General features: G+C 39.0%; 1 protein-coding gene across 4 annotated transcripts in view; it reads right to left on the reverse strand.

The window, feature by feature from the left end:
- Positions 1-23,073, reverse strand: part of fermt2 (FERM domain containing kindlin 2) — a 44,650-nt gene that overhangs the window by 2,553 nt on the left and 19,024 nt on the right. Inside the window, exons 4-16 of one of the 4 annotated variants that reach the window (XM_049463895.1) lie at positions 16,048-16,176; positions 13,858-13,890; positions 10,432-10,657; positions 10,235-10,337; positions 9,312-9,419; positions 7,468-7,602; positions 7,225-7,274; positions 6,642-6,766; positions 6,442-6,548; positions 6,048-6,266; positions 2,009-2,029; positions 1,270-1,394; positions 619-760 (exon numbers count right to left, since the gene is read on the reverse strand). In XM_049463895.1, coding sequence (XP_049319852.1) covers positions 619-760; positions 1,270-1,394; positions 2,009-2,029; positions 6,048-6,266; positions 6,442-6,548; positions 6,642-6,766; positions 7,225-7,274; positions 7,468-7,602; positions 9,312-9,419; positions 10,235-10,337; positions 10,432-10,657; positions 13,858-13,890; positions 16,048-16,176 — 1,523 coding nt within the window. The remainder of the gene's footprint in view (positions 1-618; positions 761-1,269; positions 1,395-2,008; positions 2,030-6,047; positions 6,267-6,441; positions 6,549-6,641; positions 6,767-7,224; positions 7,275-7,467; positions 7,603-9,311; positions 9,420-10,234; positions 10,338-10,431; positions 10,658-13,857; positions 13,891-16,047; positions 16,177-23,073) is intronic. The other 3 variants (XM_049463897.1, XM_049463896.1, XM_049463898.1) reach the window with 3 other exon arrangements.

Genomic DNA, 23,073 nt, shown 5'->3' on the forward strand with positions numbered 1-23,073 from the left:
ACTAAGAACTACTATTGGCAAACACGGCAAAGCACTGCAAACTGAGGGAATTGTTTCAGTTTATATAAGAAAGTAGGGAAAAAAACAGGATCCATTAGGGGGTTGGTTGAAACTGCACTGTTTTTTGATATTTAAACTGCAAATGCCATCCAGCTCCTTGTTCTGCTATTATTAGCAAAATTTGAAAAACTACTGCTATATCAGAACACTAGTTGACATTGTGTCTTATTACACTACACAGGAGAAAATAACTAGACCCGTCATTTACTACAGTAGTAAATACCAAAGTTTGACATGGGGGAGGCAGTGCAACTGTATTCTCTACTAACAATGAATAAGCAGATTTTCCAATATACCTGGTATACAATATACATTACAATATACTACAAACCTGGATTTAACATCAACACCATTTTCCTTATATTGAGCCACCAAAATAGCTCTAATCTGAGCATTGCATACTGGGAACACCCCAAAATGCCTTATAGCTAACACCTGCCTAAACTGTTTCTTTGCAAACTAATACATATATCCCACCTCTTTACAGGTGTCACTGTAACAAGATAAGATGTGGTTTGAATGTTTTGTCTGATTAGTGTTAAAAAAAAAAAGCCATACCATCTTGATCTCCCAGTTGACATTCCACTGTTTCATGTTGCTGAACCGCCAAGTCTTGATGGCATCTCTGGTGCTGGCATCTATGCGGATCAGTCTGTTGTAAGTGATGCCAATCAGCTCTTCTCTCTTACTGCCTTGGAATCTTAGAAAGACCAAAATGAAAAATTACAATAAGGACTTGCATATAGTGCTCAAGCATCATTTAATTACAGCAGATCCTTAAAAAATTATATACTAAGGATAAAAGGCAAAAACAAATGGATTTTTGTATGGCTCAGAGGAGATTTGCTTTTAGCTAGTTTGGATGATCCTTTTGGCATGGGAAACTAAGCACGGGGGATTAGATAACGCCAATTTTGCACTGGACCCAGTTTTCATTGTACAAACAGGTCCTTTTTTTGTGTGAATAAATTGAATTGGCATTTTGTTATTGTGAATGTGGTGTTAATGCCTGCACATACAATGTTATATGTATATTTTGAGTTTCGTAACTATGCAAGTATGAACTGTTCTCTAAAAAAAATCATGAAAATATGATAAGCTCTAAAACAGGTGTGTGTGTGTTTATAGTGATGCACAAAACATCTGCAGGAATCAGGGTGTGTGGAGGCTGGTAAACACGATTAAAAAGACTGTGGAGAAAACACTCACTTAGCCAGAAAATGAGTGATCCCAAACTCTGGCAGTGACTGCCAGGCCTGGATGAAGCGCATCTTGGCCTCAATCAGACTCATCTGGGCCACATTCTGATGGGCCTCCAGGATACGAGCAGAGATCTGAAGACAAAACACACACACACACAAATTACTGTCAGCACTTCCAGTTACTAAGCATCTCCTTCCTCATCAACCACACACAAACTAAAACACTCAAACAGCGCTGACATCATGAATCTTGATGGTCACAAATATTCATGCCATAACAAACGGTCATCAAGCATGCCAAACATGGCAGATATTAAGGGTCCCCACAGGCGTGCAAGTAAAGGTGATGAGGCAGACAGGCTCCCCACCCCTGAGAGAGGCCTCAGTGGTGAGCTCCATCCGTTTCTAACCACATTAAAGCTCAAAACAGTGCAGTGCTGCTTCGGCCCCATGGCTAATGACTCACTGTAACAAACACAGATGGACAGAGGTGCCTCATCTGTCTGCTTCAAACTACCATTATTTTTCATTTGTTATGTTGACACCACCACCACTGGATTAATATCCAACTTGTTAGTACTAAGATGATGTTGATAAATGATGAGTAAATAATAGCCACTAGAACAGTACTGAGCTACCCTACATTACACCCAAAATGAGTTAGTGGAAGAATCTCTAAAATGGAAGTGAGTGACAAAAGTCAAGACAGACACCATCACCGCAACTGACAAACACGTTTCACTTACCAGGTCCCTGATATAGCCTGGCTGAAGAGGGGCAGGGGAGAGCAAAAAGGGGAGGAAGAAAAAGAACAGGAATAAAAAAAAAAATAAAGCAAGTGAGAGAGTAGCAAACAAGCACAACAGATTAGCAAGTATCAAACAAAGCATCAAAAGGTGAGGGTGCAGCAGAAGAAGCTCATGCAGCAGACTCCAGCTGGAGGCATGAAAGGAGGAGGCAGAGTGTGCATGTAAGGAGTAGGAGTAGAGCACTGACAAATATTTTTGGGAGGAAAAAGAAACATTAATACATAACATTGCGAAAGCATTAATGTAAACAAGGTACGCTTTCATTACTAGCCTGGCACAGTCAGGCATTCTTCAAAACCACTGTTGCCCAACTTCTGTTAAGGATGGACGATACGTCAAAACAGTATACCACAATATATTATATTTATGTATTTATTTCAGTTGAAACTATACACTTAAAAAATATACAAAAAAATAACAGAACACAGAAACACTGCCAAGAACGCACACAAGTTGTGAAAAACAATTTGAAAGTTCACCTGTAATGAATATCAGTAACTGAAATGCTGTAAATAAGGTATATTTTTTGTTATAACAGTTTGCTCTGTTTGTAAACTTGAAGTGCTTTCTTCTTTGTTTGGTTTGGTTTCAAACAGGGAAAATTTCAACAAAAAGGGCAACAAAAAATAAAAGCAAAAAAAAAGAGAAATATATTTTTCCAAGAAGGGTAACGAATCTCAATAGAGCAATGGTAACTTATAACTATTTGTAAGTATAAATGGTTCATTACAATGTTAAAGAATTTTGTGTGATGCAGGAAAATCTTTCCAGATGGTTCTATAAAAATGATAGTACCAAAAAAGGGTTTCAATTAAAAAAAAAAAAACATTTGAATACTACATTTTGTTTTTTTTTGTCTGTTTATTATATAAAAGGACATTTTTTTAAAACATCAGGTGTTTTTTGGGTTTAAAAATAATCAAACAAGTTTGATTTCTGCATAAATGTAAACAACATAAAATATTTCATAATTTATCACTGCAATGCTAAAAATGTTGTATTATGTTGTGTACATAGTTTACTATTTCCACTAGGGGGAGCCAAAGCCTAAAATAAAGCCCAGCCAGAACAGAAGACTCAGAAGGCCCCACCATTTGGCAACGGCTCTGTTCTTGTTGATTGTTAATACACTAAGCTTTTTAGCAAAGATGGGCTATTCTGGCATCAAAAGTCCACATAGTGGTGCTAATTAAAGCCTTTGTCATCTAGGACTAAAAAAATAAAAAAGCTTTTGTCTGGAAGAGAACATCCAGCTTATGGGGGAAGTGAATTAGAGGAAGGAGTGGGCAAAAGAGGAAAAAGAAAAACAAACAACTCTGTCTCTTCTGCAAAGCTGAAGGTGGCTGCTGTTTGTCCCAGACTGCTTTCCCACTCCACATTCACAGGCAGCTCTCATTTCCTGCTGCTTTCCCGCCTGTTCTCTGCAGCCCCACCCCCCTTAAAGTCCCGAGGACAGGCTCAGGGGATCCGCTGCTCAAAGGCTTTCATGTAGCGACAGCAGGGTGGAGAGCAGTTGGGAAGGGAGGCGGACGCTACCCAGCCACCACCCCTCAAAAACACAGCAAATTCTGGACTTCAGCCAGGGCCACTGCCCGTCCTCACGATGCACACTCCCTTCCCATCTTCCTGTTTTAGTGAGAAAAAAAAAAAAAAAAAAAAACAGGGCAGGGTATTTGGAGTAAAAAAAAAAAAAAAATATAATAAATGGCACAGTTAGAACTGTTCCACTCACACTTTCAGAACTCTGCGGCAAAACTGCAAAAGTTCCACGCTTCATCAAAACTGCAGCGAACGTACATTTCACCTCCTTTTAATAAGGCATTTCCTGCTATTTCCTGTGTTACTATTTAACAGCCTCCTCAGCAGTCTGCAGTGATGCCAGACTCTCAAAATCTCTCTCACACACACACATACACACACACACACACACACCAGGGTTCACACACACTGCCCATTTCTGACTCATCACTTAAGGCTGCTACACCTTCATAGACAACACCACCCCCCATGCCTTCTAATCACTTCCACACTCGGCAAATTCCAGCAGTGCCACAGCATCCATCAAAACACACAGTCATGTGCTGGGCTACGCTACAATTTAACAACTAACACATGTGCCACATACTGTGACCTACAATTCAGGCCAAAATCAAAATTAAGTTCAAGACACTTTGCCTTATGGATTCAATCCTTGGTCTTTTAATTGTTTTTCTTTACAAGATACTTCTACCTAAGGCTGCATCATTTCAGCACTGTTATCAATCACATCGTGCCAATGTGCAATAGTCACATCAGAGGCCAATCAATGTTGAACACATTTGGTTTTCCCCCTATTTTTGCTGTTTTATACAAAATTAAAATACTTATTGTTCTCATTTTACATGATTTATCTACCAGATGTTGATCATTTTTGACCAGTATAATTTATTTTACTCCACCATTTGATACACAGAGAACAATATGAATATCATGACACATTGGAGTAGGTGACATTAAATAAGACCTCTGTGAAAGGCTTTAAATTTGGGGTGCAATAAACATTCAGCAACCAAAACTGTTCGGCTCCAAAAAGTAAAAAGACAAACAATTATTGAGCTTTGTGAGATGCTGAAAATGTTCATTGTTCTATATATATATTTTGAAACTGTAGTTTTGTAATTGCTTTTGCTTTTTCTTTATTTTAAAATATGCAACAATAAAACTAATAAAGATTTCAGCTAGGCTACTGACAGAAAGCTTTTGGCCACATTTTATTTATAATTTTGTACAGTTTGTTTCAAATGTAATCACAATTTAGCTCATTTGCTGTTTAGTCATCTTCACAGCTAAATGTCCTTCACCCTGTCATGGTAAGAAAAAGGAGAACAGGAAAAATAAGAGACAGAGGGGAGGAGATGCATGTAGCCAGTGTGGCTACATTCCTCTAGAGAACAGCCTGATGCCAGGCAGCCAGCTGGAAGGCCTCAAACCCTTTTCTCAGGCAGAATACCAGCACCAGATTCAATCAATTCTTTACTCTCTTTCACCGCCTTTACCCTTGGTTTCTCAATCTTTCTCTAGTCCTGTCTGGGTCTGCAATTCTATGACATAAAACCTTTCCAATAATATATTCTGCACTCCCACATAAAAGTGACCTGTACTCCACAGAGCTTTGGTTCAGTTGCAGTGGATCAGTAATCACTCTATAATTGGTTTCTATTCAAGCTCCCAGCACTCCTAAGCCAGGTTATCAAGACCTTCAGAATGAATCTAAACAGACTTGTAGGGTGTATCATTTCAGGAAAGAGCAAAAATGTAGAATTCCTGGAGATTCTTGGACTGAAGACCTCTTCAGCATATTTAGTTCATTATTCATGACTAGCTGAGCTGTTACAGGTTCAATGCCTGTGTTAATAACACTCACAAAGCACTTTCACATATGCACTTTTTCACAGGAATCAAATAGTTATTAAATGAGAAGGGGTTAAGTGTGAACACACGCTGGAGCTAAAATCTGTTTTTACTTTTTAACAATAGGGGACAGGATTTCATGTGCAAAAAGAATCCAGCACATTAGCAGCAAAGTTGTGTAACGCATCAGCCTCTTCTGTTTCTACAGTCAAGCTTTCAGTTTTCATAAGTGGAAAGCCCATTGGGAGTCCATTTCCTATGACTCTAATTGCTTACTGGTCGAGAGAAGCACTGATACACAGAAAGTAGCTGCAAAGTATTTTTTGTGAAACTTTTGTTTCTACAGAAGAAAACATGGCAGTGTGTTCTGCATACGAATAGTAAACAAACAAGCTGTTGGCCATTCATGCTAAGGACATTCTATCCTGTTAAATACACACCTTCATGGCAAACATAAGTACGTGCATCACACGAAAACAATGTTAATCGGCTGCAAGTGTAAACAATGCAAAGCCTTAACATCAGCAACAAAGGTAAGTATGTAATGTACTGTCTGGCATACAAGGGTGAAAATGTCTCCAGTTACCTGTTTATTTTTGTACTTCTTTAGGTACCGTGGGGACACCAGACACTCTGGGTTAATATCGGTGGTGATTGGCTCAATGATCTGCGGGTCTGGATTCATATGCTGCATCTTAAGGAAGGAGAGAATGTTCTGGACCTCCAGATTGTAGGAGCTGTCTGCCATTGTCTTTCCTTTGGAGGCCAGGCGACAGGCAGCCATCCACTGGGCATACTGCCTCTCCTAAAAGTGAGGGGTCAAAAAAAAAATATTAAAGTTTTGAGTTTAATAAAACATCTAAACAAAGTCTAAAGCTGCTACTCTGTTCAAAGCAAGCACCTCAATAAACCTTTACAGTGAGCAGTAAATGTTAATAGCGTGTGTGTGTTTTAGTGGGGAGTGGGTGAGGCTTTCTCACAGTGTCACATCGCAGCCAGATCTCATTCATGCCATCCGCCACTGGGATTAGCAACTTGATGTTGAATTTCTGACCAGAAATATTAACATCTGGAGTCACTTCACAGCCTGGAAAAAAAAGAATGTAGATCCCAACTTTATATACTTTCAAAACTACAAAAAGTAACTACAGAAAAAAATTAAATCTGAAGCAGTCAATACCTCTCAGGTTCATTTGGTGGGCGGGTATGCCATGAGCCTCCTCACGGCTCTTGTAGCACGAAATTGTGATGTCTTTAAATGTGCACCAGTACTGCTTGGGTCCTTTCAGTGTCAGTTTTTTTGGCCTAAGATCGGGAGAGTAAAGAAATAAGTAAAAAGTAAAGAAAAGCCCAGTATACAAGGGCCTACAGTGTTTCCTTCCTTGTTTAGCAGCTACATTTTTTTTTAATTATGGCACATAAATAAGGATAAAAATAATAACAGCTTATGTTTCATACCTTCACTAAAAACTATTCTCTTACAAGGTTGTCAGTAAAAGCCTATAATTACATGGATTTAATGTAATTGTTTACATGCATACATATAAACAGTGCATTTGTATTGAGTTAAACATCAAAAAGTCTGGTTTGTGAGCTACATCTTTAAAGGAATCACCATTTGTTTTGCTGCTTGTTTACTTAAGCCTACTGATCCTGATTCCTGGGAAAACCACTCTGAGATTTACAACCGGAGATAAGCTCACATCAGTTCCCAAGCCTGAAACAGTTCAAAGTGTACAGATATTTTGCTTTATTCAACTTACTTGAAGACTTTAACATAATCTGCCAGCTCAGGAATGGATGTAATATCACCCTGCAATAGAAAAGGAACAGGAACACAATCAATCACTTGGCTGAAGGATTATTTTCCATTTATATGATTCAGTCACAACACAAAACACAAACATAAACCTACATTTAAATATACCTTTAAATCGCATTCTGAAAAGGAGTAAAGTTTTCAGGACAGAAAATGATAAATGAGAATTATGAAAATTATAATTTACCAGAGCATTGGAGGTTTTTCCTCCCTCCAGGGTGATCTCCAAATCAGACAGCGCTGCATCCACCTCATCCACCTCCTTCTCACTGTTATTCATGTGATTGTCCGAAGACATGATGGACAGCTTGTTGATGTGATACTAAAAAAATCCAACAGCAAAAATGTATCACATATTAGATGAGCAGTAACTACCTCCCAGTCTAAATTATAGAGCATCTGACAGCAGCTCAAGGCCAGTATTGTCTCATTTATGTGTTGGATATGAACAGTAACTCAGCTATGATCTAATTTTCCACAGCAAACCAATTCCTCACCACACAGACTCCAACAGGTTGACGACTCTGATGAGAAAATTTAGTCACTCTTTATTTTTCTGAAGTTGAGTCATATGCTTTTAGCACAGAGGGGAAATGACAATTGAGTTGTTAGACTCATCCCTAAATACAACTTGTTGACAAATGGTATTTATACAGCTGGGCACCCCCCTATTTATTCACCTTGTACGTGAATGAGCAGATGGTCTGAGAAGGCAGGCGTATTTTAAGGCACTGCTTCACACTACCACTACACAGCTAACTCAAGTTTCAAAATGGAGGACAAAGCTGGCCTTATGTCACTACCTTCACCCCTGGGGCCACTGTTCAGAACGTGAACCAGTGAGGTCAGTCAGACCTCATCTCTGTTCTCCTTGAAGATTTCATTTAAAGGATCATGTTATGTTTTAAACAGTTCTGAAAAAAGAGCTGCTTAATCTTTTGTGCGCTATATAAAACATTTTTTCCCATAAAATATAATTTAAGCATTTATTACATGACTCATTGAGTTGTAAAGCTCTATAAAGACTTCTGCTGCAGGTACATGCAGATGCCACTAAACACCCTCCAGCCCAGCAAGCCTGAAACCCAACCCCAACCTTAGCTACTCATCCAGATGACAAAACCCACTGAGGACTGGTGCAAAGAGGCAGGACGGTCTAATTTAAACTCCCCTGTAGCAAGCGTGTGCACGGCAAAGAAACACTAAACCCCAGATACACCTCAATAAATCCCATGCTGAAAAACTAACACCTCTTCAGCATGGCTACTGGAGATGGATGGATGTTAGGCTGGGTGGTCCAGGTCTGCCCCATCTTCCATCTATCGGACACCCACTCTATATATACATTGGGGGTGAAGACAGTGTGGCGTCCTCGGGTCTTGTCACTCAGCTCTTTTACGATGATCTAAAATAGTAGGGTCTCCAAGGCCAAGGGGGCTTTCGAAGGGGCTAATGGGGCTTCTGTAACACCTAGATCCTCAAAATCTTTCTTCATGTTCCTCTTTCTATTCTGGGTCAAATTCCTTAGGATTTTTCTGATGTACAAGCTTTCTTATTCATTTACAAACCTGTGCAAACTTTTTATTTGGTGATTTGAAAAAAAAAAATAGTGATTGTTAGTATATGTGAGCTTTAATATTAAGCATGATGTAAGTACGATCATCACATCACAGTGTGAGGATCTCTAGTAGGCCATTTGTCATTTCCATTTGAGTTATGTTTATTGAACTAAACTAAAAAAATAGTATGACACAGCAATTCTTGCTGGATGTACAAACTGTAGAAATACGGTATTTTGTTGGCTTGCAGATGGCAGCTGAGGCCAAAACTAAAGCATTGGTCTACAGGCACTGAGCCTATTCAATTCATTAACAGTGCGGCAGGGCAGGGAGCCCAACATAAACACTGCATGCTCTCTCATCACTGGCTTACTAAGCAATCCCAACAGCCTAATAAGGCTTTGGAAATGCACCTCCCACCTTTGGAATCCAAACAGACAAATGTGCAGCTGAGCCCCTTATTCTTACTTACCTGAAGGGCAGCAAACATCATCATCTCTTCCTCGGTACACTCGATTTCCTCCAGCAGGATGGCCCATTTGGCCTGCTCATACAGCTGGTTCACCCGGATGGCATCGTACTGCAGGGGGGAAAGAGAGACAGCTATAACCCCCAGCACAGCTTGTTCTTACCAGCTGAGCAAACAAGACACCTCTGAAAGCTACTTCCTCTATACCACACCTACTGCGTCAGCTGCAACAACTACCTGATCAAAGCCTAGTGTTTATGGTGGTTGGTGATTATGAGCAAAATGTCAATCATCCAAAACTGCTCACAGTTCTTAGCACATCTCTGTGACTGCAATATCAGTGATAGTTGTGGACAAGTAAAACAATACAAACCAAACACAAACAAATACTTTAGACAGAAAAAAAAAGTAAAAAAAAAAAAAAAAAAAAAAAAAAAAATAATATATATATATATATATATATATATATATATATATATATATATATATATATATATATATATATATATATATATATATATATATATTGTAGTGAATTAAAAAAAAATTGGACATTTGCACAAAAAACAAGTATATTTAGATGCGAATCCTCAATCTAATGCAATAGGTAGAATAATTTTAATGTAAATATATCTTATTCCTTAACAATAAACTCATAAAGCTTGTGTTGTAAAGCATACACAACTCTGTCTTCAATGCTTTCATGTTCATATAGACCTAACAAGTAAATAAGCTTTAAATTTCTTTACCTTTGGCCCCTTTTACACCTGGTCACTTCATGCATCTTAAATACCAGGATACATTCCAAATACTAGTCACAATAAATTAACATGTGTGAACTGGGACTTTGGTACTGCTAATGTGGTCCAAATAAATAAACTAATACCAATAAACAATGTATGATTATCGAAATAACAGGTTCTAACCTTTGGGTTAAGGTCAAAAAAGCTGTGGTACTTGAACCGCAAAAGAAGAACTTCATTCTCCTTCACGTCTTGTTCCATCAGAGACCTGGAGGAGTCCAGCCACCTTCCGAATACACAGAAGATAAAGCCAAATTACAGCCTGAACCCTCATAAAATCACAGAGCCCTCCCTTACTAGATTCAGGATACAGCACTTACCCCTGATTGATCTTGGCCTTATCCAGGAGAGAGGGTGGTTTGTAGAGTTTGACCAATATGTCGGGTGAAGAAATGGGCTGACTAACAGCCAGGATACTGGGATTGCCCTCAGATAACGGACTGTCTCCAAACCAGGCTGAAGTAGGGGAAAGGGGGCTGCCGTCTCGAGAGTCATATGTGGGAGTCATTGTCTTGCTGTAGAGGCCAGGACTGGAGTAGATGCTCCCTGAAATTAAATATATGCATCAGTAATTTGTCATCAGTTTGAGATGCACAAGTATTATAACGTGTACAGCAAACCACACACATTAAGCTTAGTCCAAGACTAAAGATGATTCCCAACAGAGAACCCTCTTAAATATGGAATTTTAGCCAAGGACTATGTTTAATTTAAATTCAGGAGATGTATGCCTGAGGTGGCTCCTTATAAAAGCAGTGAGGTAGATAAACACCACAACACAATGCAGTGCCAGCACATCATCACTACAAAACCAACCACACTTGCTGTTCACACAGTCAATAATGCGGCTAAATTTAATGCATTTAACTCTCAATGAGGCAACATGCGGATGCACGTTAAAAAACTATGTTTTTAACCTCTCGGTGCACACAGCAAAAAAGCACAACCAGAAGCATGAGGGGTCTTGAAGCTCAGGCTGCAGGGCTGTGATAGCTAGCATTTATTTATAATAATTGAATGGAAGAAATCTTTAAACCAGAAGCTCCAAATAAACTGTAATACAGTCTAAAGTCTGAAGCATGCCTCAGTAAATAAAAATTCAAGGCCTATATTCATTAACTAATGATCAAGAGTTAAAAATTATGCTTTAACTAAACAATAATAAGTTAATAATAGTGATATGATCTAGCCGTAAAGCTGTCATGACTAGAGATCAATCAATGTGTTGGAGACGAATACTAGGGGTGGAAATTACAGGGCACCTCAAGAATTGCAAGAAAATTCTCTATTATACTTCATGGCATTGAGTGTGAGAAAGATAAAATACTCCTAAATAAGTATATATATATATATATATATATATATATATAACAAAAAGAATTATGGATTGATTGGTTTTAGAGAACTTGATAACCAATACTTTTCACCACAGTTTACTCTATTCTTTTGATGAGCGCCACCACCTGAAGTAATAAAGCAGTTTAAAGCAGGCCTGATTCAATAAAAATGCTAATGTTTGATGCCACATTGAAAACATATTCAAAACAAAAGCTAAAGTTATATAATCACACAACTGATCACTTATATTTCAGAAACTCACAAAATATGGATCACACAATCTGCCTAGCTTTTAGAATTAGCTATATGATCAGGACCAAAAACCGCCTGCTATAAATACACAACAGATTAAACCTTAATATTCTAAATAAAATAAATATATGTTGACAGCAGTACACATATGAGCATTTAATCCACTTAATCACTCAGTCTCACTTAACCATACCAATTATGGTGGTATGCTAAGAAGCAGGATATAACAAGGTAGACAAAGGCATACTTTTTAAGAATTTGGAGGCAGAACTTGGAAATGAATTGCTCGGTTGTTCACCAGCTGCCCAAAAACAGCCCTTTCCATTTTACACAGTTTAACTCAAAGGAAGAAAATGCAATGCTCATTGCTATTTCACAGTTCTGTACAGCTTGGGTGTAAACAGGAACAAGAACCACAGTGTGAAACACATAAATGCCAGAGCTGGAAAAATTACTATAAACGTAAACATAATCAAAATCCCAGAAACTATTTGCAGGTAAACATGGGTAGGTGTGACACACACATCCAAATAAGTTCTATTTTAAATGGTTTGTGTTTCACAAATTAACTCCTATCCTAAACATCAACTACACAAAAAAAGAAGAGAGGTGGGGGCAAAACAAGATCATTCTTTTTTTTTAAGGTGTTGAATTAAAAGGTTGACCGTTCAATTGAAGTCAGTGCATACAGTTTACTTCAAGTCATCTGGTGTATTTCTGTTGATCCATTATTTAAATTATGGAAAACATGTCACAGTAAAAATGTAAACTGACAGCAACATTATGAATTAAGCTTTTTTTAAGTTGTTAACTACATAACTACCTACAGTACTGCAGTTTAAAAAACAATTCAATATGTTTACTTAGGGCTGGGCAACATATCCTTAAGATATCTTAAGAACTTTGAGATTAAGATTTTTCAGATGATTATTTCCTATCTCCTAGACTTGTATTCAAATCTTATTTAAATTTTGTACCGATATTAATAAAAATGTGCATTTGTTCCTGTTATAGGCAGAATTGCTTCCCAAACCCAGAAATACAGTTTACAATAGTGAGTCACCACTGACACTGCAACTTATCCCAAGACAAAGCTAAACAGAATTACAGCAAACCAGTCCTTAAATTTTTAGTTAAATGTTTCTGACATAAATTTGAGCTTTGAGATAAAATGCTTGGTATTGCTCTCAAAATCAGAACCCTTCATCAAACTGACACCTAGTTTACTTCAAACATTTCCCTTCACAGCGGAGGTGAACAGATACTGTGCCACTGGCTGAAAGGCAGGCAGGCCAAGCCACCAGTTTAGCAGTGTAAAGCCACAATGATTCAGGACAGGAAGTGGATTGTGGAGGGGGAGAGGTCATGAGAAACGGGAGAGGGCCAGAGGACCAGTTCATCCATAGGCCTTTGGGGAGGGCTCGTGGAGGTTCTCACAAACTCTGCAGAAGGTCACTGAAGGGTTTCCGCTCCCTAAAGGAATGTCAGACTCGCAGAGAAAGCTGATAAGGACTGCAGCCCTGCTGTGAGAGCAGCAGGTCACAGTGTTTACTCTGCCCAGTTTACAGTTTGGAGATAGTCAGCACAGCCTGGCTCTAAGAATGTTAACATCTCCTAACTCCTAATCCATACAAAGACTCGCTGGATAAGCACACTGAGCCATACCCCAGGACAGGGTTTGTTTGCACACAAACAAATAATTCAAATCAGCATGAGGAAGTGCTCCTCCTACTGTGCGTGTTCACACATTTTTGTGAAGCCATTCAGTAAATACAGTGTTAAAGGCTCCAAGCGATAGTTTAATAAAAAAAATCCCTTTAAAACACACAGACTACGGATATTACTAAAGTTCTAAGATAATCCAGGACATTCCCAATTTCTTCACATGAGCTCTTTATCTTGGGTTAAAGCTCATATCTATCAGAGTGATAATGTCTTACACCGTATTAAGGGTTTTGGGGGGCGGGGTGAAAAGCAAAACAAAAAGCAGTGAGCCGAGCCCTTCCATTTTCTGCATGGGCACAATCTATCACATGATCCCCATCAGCGGAGACCATACAGGAGCAGCAGCTGTCAGGTGACCGCTCCAGCATTTCTTTAGTGAGGGGATGTGGAGGAAGCAGTGCAAAGAAGCACAGAGAAACAGGAAGCCTTACCTTTCACAGGTCCGATGTAAATTACCTCAGAAGCTGGGGAAGAAAGAGGAGGAAAAGCAGAGGAAAAGAAACAAAAAGAGAGGACAGATTAAAGAGATTAACAGGCAGGAGGAAAGGAAAAGGTTAAAGAACATGGAGAAAGAGAATTTGGACATCCCTACTGATGGAAACCAGTCACAAATCTCAGAGCGTGAGTCATTTTGCCCTTGCCCAGGCTAAAGATGGAGTATGAACACATGTAACCTGGTGCCAGCAGCCTATATTAGTCTATTTATGACTCAGTCTGAGGAGTTTACCAACCAAAATGGGGAGGAGATCCAGTCTGTCCACAAGACTCTGTCAAGCCTAGTCATTTTTACCATCACTCTCAGCCGTGTGGAACTGCACCACACCATACCATTGAGCCTGTGCGGTCCTTCTCCTAGCAGCAGAGTGGAGACAACAGCTGCAACAGCAGGAGTGTTGCCCCATACCGTGAAAAAGGACACCATTAAGCTTTAGTCCACTCAAACCTAAGCTTGAGAAACCGCACTATTTTCACAGGAACACCTCCAAACGAATGATTAAGATTGATCTTAAAATTCTGCTCAGAGAGTAGAGACAACCCTAATTCAGAAAAAGAAACAGTATAGAAAATACAAATAAAACAATGTTAATTATATTTAGTTTGTTATTGTATTGCAGACAGTATGAACCCAAGAAATTTCATGCCCTGCTCATTAAACTTAACTTAATTTGTCAATATAATGTACATTAATTCCCGTGGTTTAGGTCTGCAACATATTTCAAAAACCAAGGTCATCAAGCAATGAAGCCTTTAAAATTGTTTGTTCCATTCTTCCTGCTAACACACCTTAACATGTGTAATTTCAAAATTAATTAAAAAATTCTCTACACATCCTGTATCTGGTCAGTCAACTACCTGTACCATCTTACTTCACAGCGTTGCCTTTGTAATGTATGTAACATAATTTTTTTGTTAATGCATGGACATCTCTTATATCTTTAAGAACAACTGTGTGATACACATTTCCACCATATGATTGCTCAACCCAGAACATAACATATTTTGGGTTAAAATGGTTTACAATAAAATGTAAAAGTTTAGAAAAAGTTTGTTTTTCTTTGTATACCTCATACTGCCCTAACCTTTTCTGACCTGTGGTTGGGGTCTTATTTTCAAAATGTTTTCTCAACGATAAACCTACAGAATACATATTAATTTAGACTACCCTAGGATTGGAGTGGAGGCACTGCTCCAGATCAACTGCATCGCACCGATTCTTATCGGCTGACCCAACCCTTCCCAGTAGGGAGTAAACAGTAGTCTTTAACTCGTTTCCTGTTGAGCAGGAATGGCCCATGGCAGCTTGTGGATGAAAAAGTTCCTTTGTAGCCTATGTAGAGCAAAACATGGAAATCTCTTATATGCTCCATACACCATGTAGGACCCCTGCACTACACAAATCAGGGTCAGCCTGGGGTTAAATGTTAATAAAGAAAGAACAAGAGCGGGATTCACGGTGGAGGCTGGAGTCCAGAAAAAGTCACCCTTCACACTGGCCCTTGCCACCTCTTGGCTCCAGGCCCTCAGCCCATGAGCTGCGTCTGCGTGTGGGATGTCTGTTCTGGGGGCCTGGGGTGGGGCAAGGGTGGGACAATGAGCTCCATTCATGGAGCCTTGGCAGCGCCGCTGGCTGAGATAGTGGCTAGCCTCGGTGCCTCTTAAAGTGGGTTTACTTCATCACTGTGGGGCATAGCATGATGGCTGCCTGGTCTGTTCCAAAATGGCAGTGTGACCAAATATGTGCGGAATTTAAACCATTTGGTCCACACAGCCAAAGACCACGCAGTGCGATTGCAAATCATATGCTTGTTCCAAGCCCACACATTCGTATTTCGGCACACTCTCAAAATAACAAAATCGCTTTTGTTTCCCTGCACACCGATATAGAGCCACATCGCTAAAGGCAGAGGCACATTTCTTATTTACTGAATTACTGAAGAACTGTTATTCAGTTCTTCTTCTTGATGCTGCTTTCATCAGGCTTAAACATACTCTCAGATGATGATGAACTGGATTGGCATGGATGGATTCATTCAGTGTTGAATCACTGAACACAAGTTCGCCTCAATGGATCCCAGGTAACTGTGAGGAAGGAAAAGGTCACATTAAAGCTGCAGCTCTACCTGATCCAGGAGTAAGCAGAGGACCTTCCAGCTCCAGAGCCTCCTCTTCCAACTCCTCTAGCTTTTTCTTCTTCTTCTTAGGGTCACGGGGCTTGCGCAACAGAGACAGCTCCTCAGGGTGACGGATATCTGCAAGACAAAAGGAGTTATTATGGTCAGACTCTCACTGCCCAACCCACAGAGCACATCCCAACAGCTGCACACAAGTTAACTTTGCAACAAAAAACTTTGTGTGTGTCAGATTCCTCTGTAACGATAGCCTTTAGAGCTACGTTAAATGTAGACTCTGAATAAACCTCAGCACACTTGGGAAAATAAATGTATAGAATAAAATAACAAAATGAAAAAAATGTGGGTGTGATTTCAGACAGAGTTGCTTTTCTGTTCACATGGACAATTCTAGCCAGATGCCGCTTTCAAGATAATGATTACTGATGATTACTTGATAATCAAAAGAGGCAATCCCAGAAGTATTGGCTGGAGCTCCACCACTCTAGAGAAGTCAGTTCCACAATCCAGTACTGTAAGTGTTTAAACCCCTCTATCTACAGGATTTTATTGAGCATGGTGATTTGACTCGACTTCTGTGTTCTGCTCTAGAGTGGCCAACTTTAAAGAGCTTTTCTCTGTCTGTGTCAGTAATGGGTGCAACATAAAACATCTGAAATCACTCAAATCCTTAAAAGGAGGATACAAATGCCTTTGCACGTGAAGTGTTGTCTTGAACATCAGGATCATTGGGAAAGGTTTTTGATGAGTAGTCAGGATGTGTTCCCAACACGGACAATTAGAAACTTCCCAAATGGTAAGAAGAGCAATAAAACAAATATTTAAGCAGTTACACAGCTCTTTTACACAGACCATATTTGCCTGCCACAAACATACTAATTTTATAATATCATATAATGCAGATAAATTACAAATAACTAGATTTTCATCTAAAACTATAAAATACAAATACTATAATATTACAAAATATTTCTGTATATATTAACAACCAGAGACGGAGAGGAATAGAAATAACTGGTGTGCTACACGTAGTTGCACTTTGCAAATACAATAACTCAAAACGGTCACAAACTCTGTTGCCAGATTGTGGTACTGTATGGACTCTCAAATAAACACCACAGTTATGAAAACACAAACACAATGAAAACAAAGTGCTCTACGCAGCTCATAAAACTCAGATGCCTTCATGCTTTGGCCTAATTTTGAAATACGCTAGCTGTGTTAAACTTTCCAAGAATGCAAACAACAAAGCTTTACAGTATTTATGCAATACTACCTGAATATGAAGTTCCACTACCATAACTGTTCAGAACATTAGTTGTCCACACACGCAATACTGCTTCAATACTACTAAAAACTGCATTGAAACCAAAAAGTGACCAAGTCTTTCAGGACAAAGCAAGGGCATGACACTTTTAGTGTCCTCTCAATGTTTAAAGGGTGTTTAAATGTAATACATGTACAGAGCACAAAGCTGAGAGGCAGAGCAAAAGAGGAGAATTCTTCAAGCTATGATGGCTAAAGCAGACCTGCTCCTTTTCTTCTCCTTTCCTTTTTGGCTGAGCTGAGAGGAGACACATCAATCAACATTAATAATGAATTTTCTGACATCTAAGAATGCTTTTCAAGCAGAAGAAGGTTCTGCCAGCAGGTATCTAAAAGGATAAATATTCAAAGTCTGCAGCGCCAGCTGAGACATCGTCTGGATCTTTCGGTCTATGCAGAAGTGTCTGAGAGAATCTGGCCACTGCTGGCGTAGGAGTTTTATTGATTGGCATTTCTCTGTCCTGTTCTGAGAATTCTGGCGCTTCATTACTTTGCATTAAAAGCACTATTGCAGGACAGCCTGCACTCCCCCACTTTTCCACAGCCAGGGAAAAGAATGAGTGTGTGTCAGAGGAAGGAGGGGGACTTCTTGGCTTGGCGAGAATTGCTTGTTTAGTTTGTGTTACTAAAGCAAAAGCATTCCAGAGGTTTTAAGAACTACCAGATGGTGGTGTTCGTTCTCTCTCTCTCTCCCTCTCGCTCTCTCTCTTTCTCTCTCTCTCCCCTGAGTCTGGCCTTATACAGCCATATGAGAGCAGGCGTGGAGCAGATGAGTGCTCTGAAGGCTGGATGAAGAAGGGTGTGAAGAAGTTAGTGGCAGCAAGTATAGAGCATTGATATAGAATTTTGAGTCAACTGATGATGGTTTCTTAAACTGACAATAAATGGCAATCAAGCTGGCTGACTCTAAGGTCAGGAAATGTGCAGTCAGGCCCATTAAAGTGAGTATATGCATTATACTATCAACTGGTCTTCTGCCCACTCAGCACACTTAATAAATGATCATTAGGAGGTGAAGAGGAGGGCACACACAAAAAAAAGTGAACAGTGCAGAAAAAAGATAATGAAAAAAGGTCTCTGTTTGATTCATCACAGCAACATTAAGGTGATTGTTTGTCCACTGCTACCATCGTTTCATTCATTTATTTTGGCGAATTTTAGACAGCATGTCCAGAAATGGATAAAGCATGCAGGAAATACTATTTCTTGCTAAAAGCTGCATAAAACCCCATAATTTTCCTTTAGAATTTGCATTTTAATTATAATTCAAATGACAGAGCCTTACCTTAAAGCCCACATTACAAATGAATGCCATAATTAATAAAGTTGCCCAGAGGGATATAATCCAAATTTACCCAATATTTTCAATATGATATACACATTTTCTGTACAGATGAGCTACATTATCCTACCCACATTACAAAACCTGCAAACTTGTCCTGCTTTCAACTAAAGTCTGAAACTTGAATATCTGATATAGTCTATAGATCACAAAGAAATTATTACCTAGGATCGTTCAGAACTTTTTGATGGATTGCACACAACTAATGTCCTGCCTATTAATAATATATGATTGTTAGAACAACTGTTCAGGAAAGAGAACCTCAATGATTTTAAAATGAAGATCACAAAGTTGTCTATCTATCAAACCAAATGTAAAAGCCTAAAGTTACCACATAACTTGTAGTCTGTAGTAGATTTGGTTATTAAAGATGTGTGTATTAAACCTATACCATACTTTAAAAAAAAATCAAAAAGTTTAAAAAGGTTTTTTTTGTTGTCACTGTCCTATACACAACTACTGTCTATACTAAGAACCCATTTAGAAGCCTTATTGAAAACATTTTTTTTGGATTGGGTGCTGGACAGCACAAGCACCTGTTTGAGAAGGAGCCAGTTCGATGGGGGAAGCTTTCTCTCCACCCTTTTGGCATCGGGGAGGGGGTAAATAATACACGGACAGAGATATTCGTTTCATCAGTCACATGAAAGGGAGGAAAGTAATGACAGGAATGCAGGTCGTAACACAGTCTGCCAAGACAAAACAGCCCACAATACCTGCTAACTGAATCTGGATACATAACAGTTTCAATGCTATGCTCACTGCTGGATTAGAAAGTATACAAAACAACAGTCTTTTTCCATCTCAAAACACAAAACATGCAGCCATGATCAAGAGATTCATACAATCACCAGATCATTAGGTGTTATGTGACAACAGGTAGTATGCGACACTAGAAATTTGAGGGGATTTGTCCCGAGACCCCAGAAGGACCATACATAACGGTTATGAACACCGATCAAGTTCTACCTTTAATCTCCACTGAACTGTGAATTCATTAAACAGCTTATTCATAAAGCAGTGACTTGTGGAACTATATTGCTGTATTTTTCTTCTTCATTTTTCAGCATAATTTGTCCTGCAGTCCTACACACCATTTCAAATATCCTTTCTCAGGCTTGTCCCCATTAAGACAAATTGAATACATTTTGATCTGCACTCCTTCACCAGCAATTTTCTTTCAATTCCTCGGTACTCCCCTTCACTCCCATTTATTTTTCATCCGAGAATAATCTCAATCTCCTCTCTGTCCAACAGCCAATGAACTGCTTACAATACACTCCTTGCCTGCAAGCTCTACTCTCAGTTATACTGATTTACTCTCATCTGTTTTGTTGTTTTTTCATCCATCATTTCTCTCAATCAACTGTGCAAGTTGTCTGAGCTTGATTCAGAAAATCAGCTTTTGAAATGAAATGTATTTCTTTAAAAACTTGAATAAATAATATTAGCAAATTAAATATTCTGGTGTTAGATAACAAAGTAATTTTAAAACAAACTAAGATCACACTTTTTAGTTGCTCAGAGAAACATACTTTGTTTGCCATAGAAAATATTTATATCAGTTAACAGGATGGGAGTGTCAAACAATGCAAAAAAAAAAAAAAAAAAAACAGCTGAATAAAATCAATCAGTTTAAGGCCTGAAAATCCATTTCATTTATAAACCAACTGACTATAAAAGTGCGCTGCTGATATAAATGCACATGACTATGTAAAAAGCAACAAGCCTGTAAAAGCAACACAACTTGTGACCGCAGTGTCAGCTGGGCAAAAAGGCTTGGATAAAACAGGGTACTTTCTTCAATTACAGTATAATAAAAAAAATAAAAAGAGATACACTAAAGGCATTAGACGTTAGAGATGGCACGACCTGCCGGAGCCAGTAAATGAAGCAGCATGACTGACATTAAGGCTGAATACCCCACTAGCTCAATTACCTTTCAACAGGCCAGTAAGAGCTATTTCTTTGTAGCACCGGAGCTCCAAGCTCAAGCAAGTCATGCGCAAATCATTGGAAGCACCCATCTGCCGTCTCTTCCTTGCTGAGAGAAGAGACAGTATTTGGCCCTCCTGCTGAACATACTATGACTGTGCCCCACAAAATACACATCATGGATAAAAAGTACTAGGACATCTTTTAATCACTGAATGCAAGTGCTTTATACAGCTTCAATGTGACAGGCATATAAAATCAAGCACCAAGCCATGAAGAATGAAGAGCTTACTAAACTCCGGTGGGGCTACAGAGTTTCCACAATCAACTGTGAGAGTGTTAAAGGTGGAAGAACAGCAAGTCAGCAATCAAGTGTCAGACTGTATAAAATGTTACAGAGCTGGGTCTCTGAGTGCTGAGGAGCATAGTGCATAAGTCTTCAATGCATTGCTGACTCAATGACTGCAGCCAAACCTCTCTTGGCATTAAAATCAGCACAAAAACTGTGCAATGAGCTTCCAAGCATAGGCTTAAATGGTTGAGCAGCTTCATACATTCTTGACATCATTATGCATATTGCCATTTGTTGGATGGTGTGATGTAAATGAAAAGTGGGAGCTGTTATATAGCTCCAAATGGGGACCAACTCAATTTTAACACATATGGATTTAGAAGGGCATATCATATAAACACTTCCATAGTTCCAATGTGTAGATGTTCCAATACATTTACGGCATTTACAAGGTTATTTCTATTACATATGTGGGCCAATGTAGTGTTGCGAGTGTTGCTCCACGGTCACCCAGACCTGGAATTGAACCACAGTCTTCCACATGTTAGCTTACTGAAACTGTCAATACCAACCACTAGCCAAACCAATACTTTTGTCCATTCATTTACTTAGGAGTCAAAGGGGCTGACAGTCATGGATATTACCAGCACTGATGTCTAAGCATCCATGCTGGTTAAACATCAATTTGCTTCCTCTTTTCCACTTAAAGTAATGATTTCCGATCCAAATTTATTTTCTCCAAATAACAGCCTGTTACCAATTTGACAGATGGTCACATCTCTCACATATCTCTTCAAAATGTCCAAGCTTAAAAATCCAGAGATTTAAAATGGAGAAAGCACCTGAATACAAAGTTCATTATTATCTAGTCCTTGACCCTCATAGTGTTTGTATGCATGCTTCTCTGAGTCAAACAAGGACCATTGGCAACAAAGTTTCTGTATCAGTGAAAAAAAATAAATCCAGTCTAATCCTGTAACAAATATAGACTGAAACAGCACACACCCACACTGTGTAATGTGACCCACACTGAGACTGTATTGTTAGCAGTGTTTCTCTTCCTAGGGGGTAGATATGTGTGGTAATGAGTAGTTTGAACACGGCAGTACACTTTCAGAGCAAAGAAAAATATTAATTTTAATTAAATAGAGTGTAAAACAATTTGTGCAAAATGTTAACGTCGTATAATGTGCTGCTCACTGCCCATTTTCTGCAGTATACACATGGAAGCTAAGCTGGAAAATAGGACATCTGACATTTAGCATGTCACTAGAACCAACTGATAGTTACTGCTGCTTATTCAGTTTCATCACCATTTAGCTATGCCTATTCACACAGCGGTTCTTAAGAGTGCTTAAGCTCTAAGGCACTCAATACAATAAGAAATGGGATCCCCTTTTTGTGTGTTGTTCCTCTAAATTTGTATTCTCTTGATCTAAAGGTAATATTCCTTGCCATTATCTATATGCATAACCACTATTTAATGATATTCTCAGCTATGCACAGCTAGTGAACTGATATTTGGTATAACCCATGCTTGCTCAGAGCAGACTGGGTCACTTTAGGTAATATAAATTGGTCATTGCACAGGAAATGTAATTGAAACCAGCACTGCATGGATTTTCAAAAGTGCATTTCAGGCCATGGTAAGTTTACAGCATGTACAACGAAATTATTTTCAAACCTGTCAGTCAAGTCTCTCATAAATGGTCAGTATACCACTAAAGCCCTGTGAACCCTGGGAAACTGCTACTGCATGACCAACGGATTAAAAGAACGCTCTATTTCTCAAGCAAATTAATCTCAAAGTGTGAAAGACAGAGAGCCCAGCCAACATATGAGAGCTAAGGAATGAATGGTCATTGTCTCAGTCTCACGCACAGCTGCAAGAAGAATTCAGCACTAGGTCTGTCTGTCTGGAGCTGTGGCCAGTTGGACGGCTGTAAACTTCCCGTCTTCATCCCAGTGCTAAAGCTGTGCAGCACAGCTAGCAAAAGGTGAAAGCAGAGGAAACAGTCAGTGATATTTCTGTCACACAGCTCATGGAAATATAATTTTAGAAGAAAAACCGAGCCCAGTTCATTATGTACTTCTGTCCATCTCAGAACAGAAGCAGTGAAAT

This window comes from Astyanax mexicanus, chromosome 14, assembly GCF_023375975.1.
Source record: "Astyanax mexicanus isolate ESR-SI-001 chromosome 14, AstMex3_surface, whole genome shotgun sequence".
NCBI classification, from domain to species: domain Eukaryota; kingdom Metazoa; phylum Chordata; class Actinopteri; order Characiformes; family Acestrorhamphidae; genus Astyanax; species Astyanax mexicanus.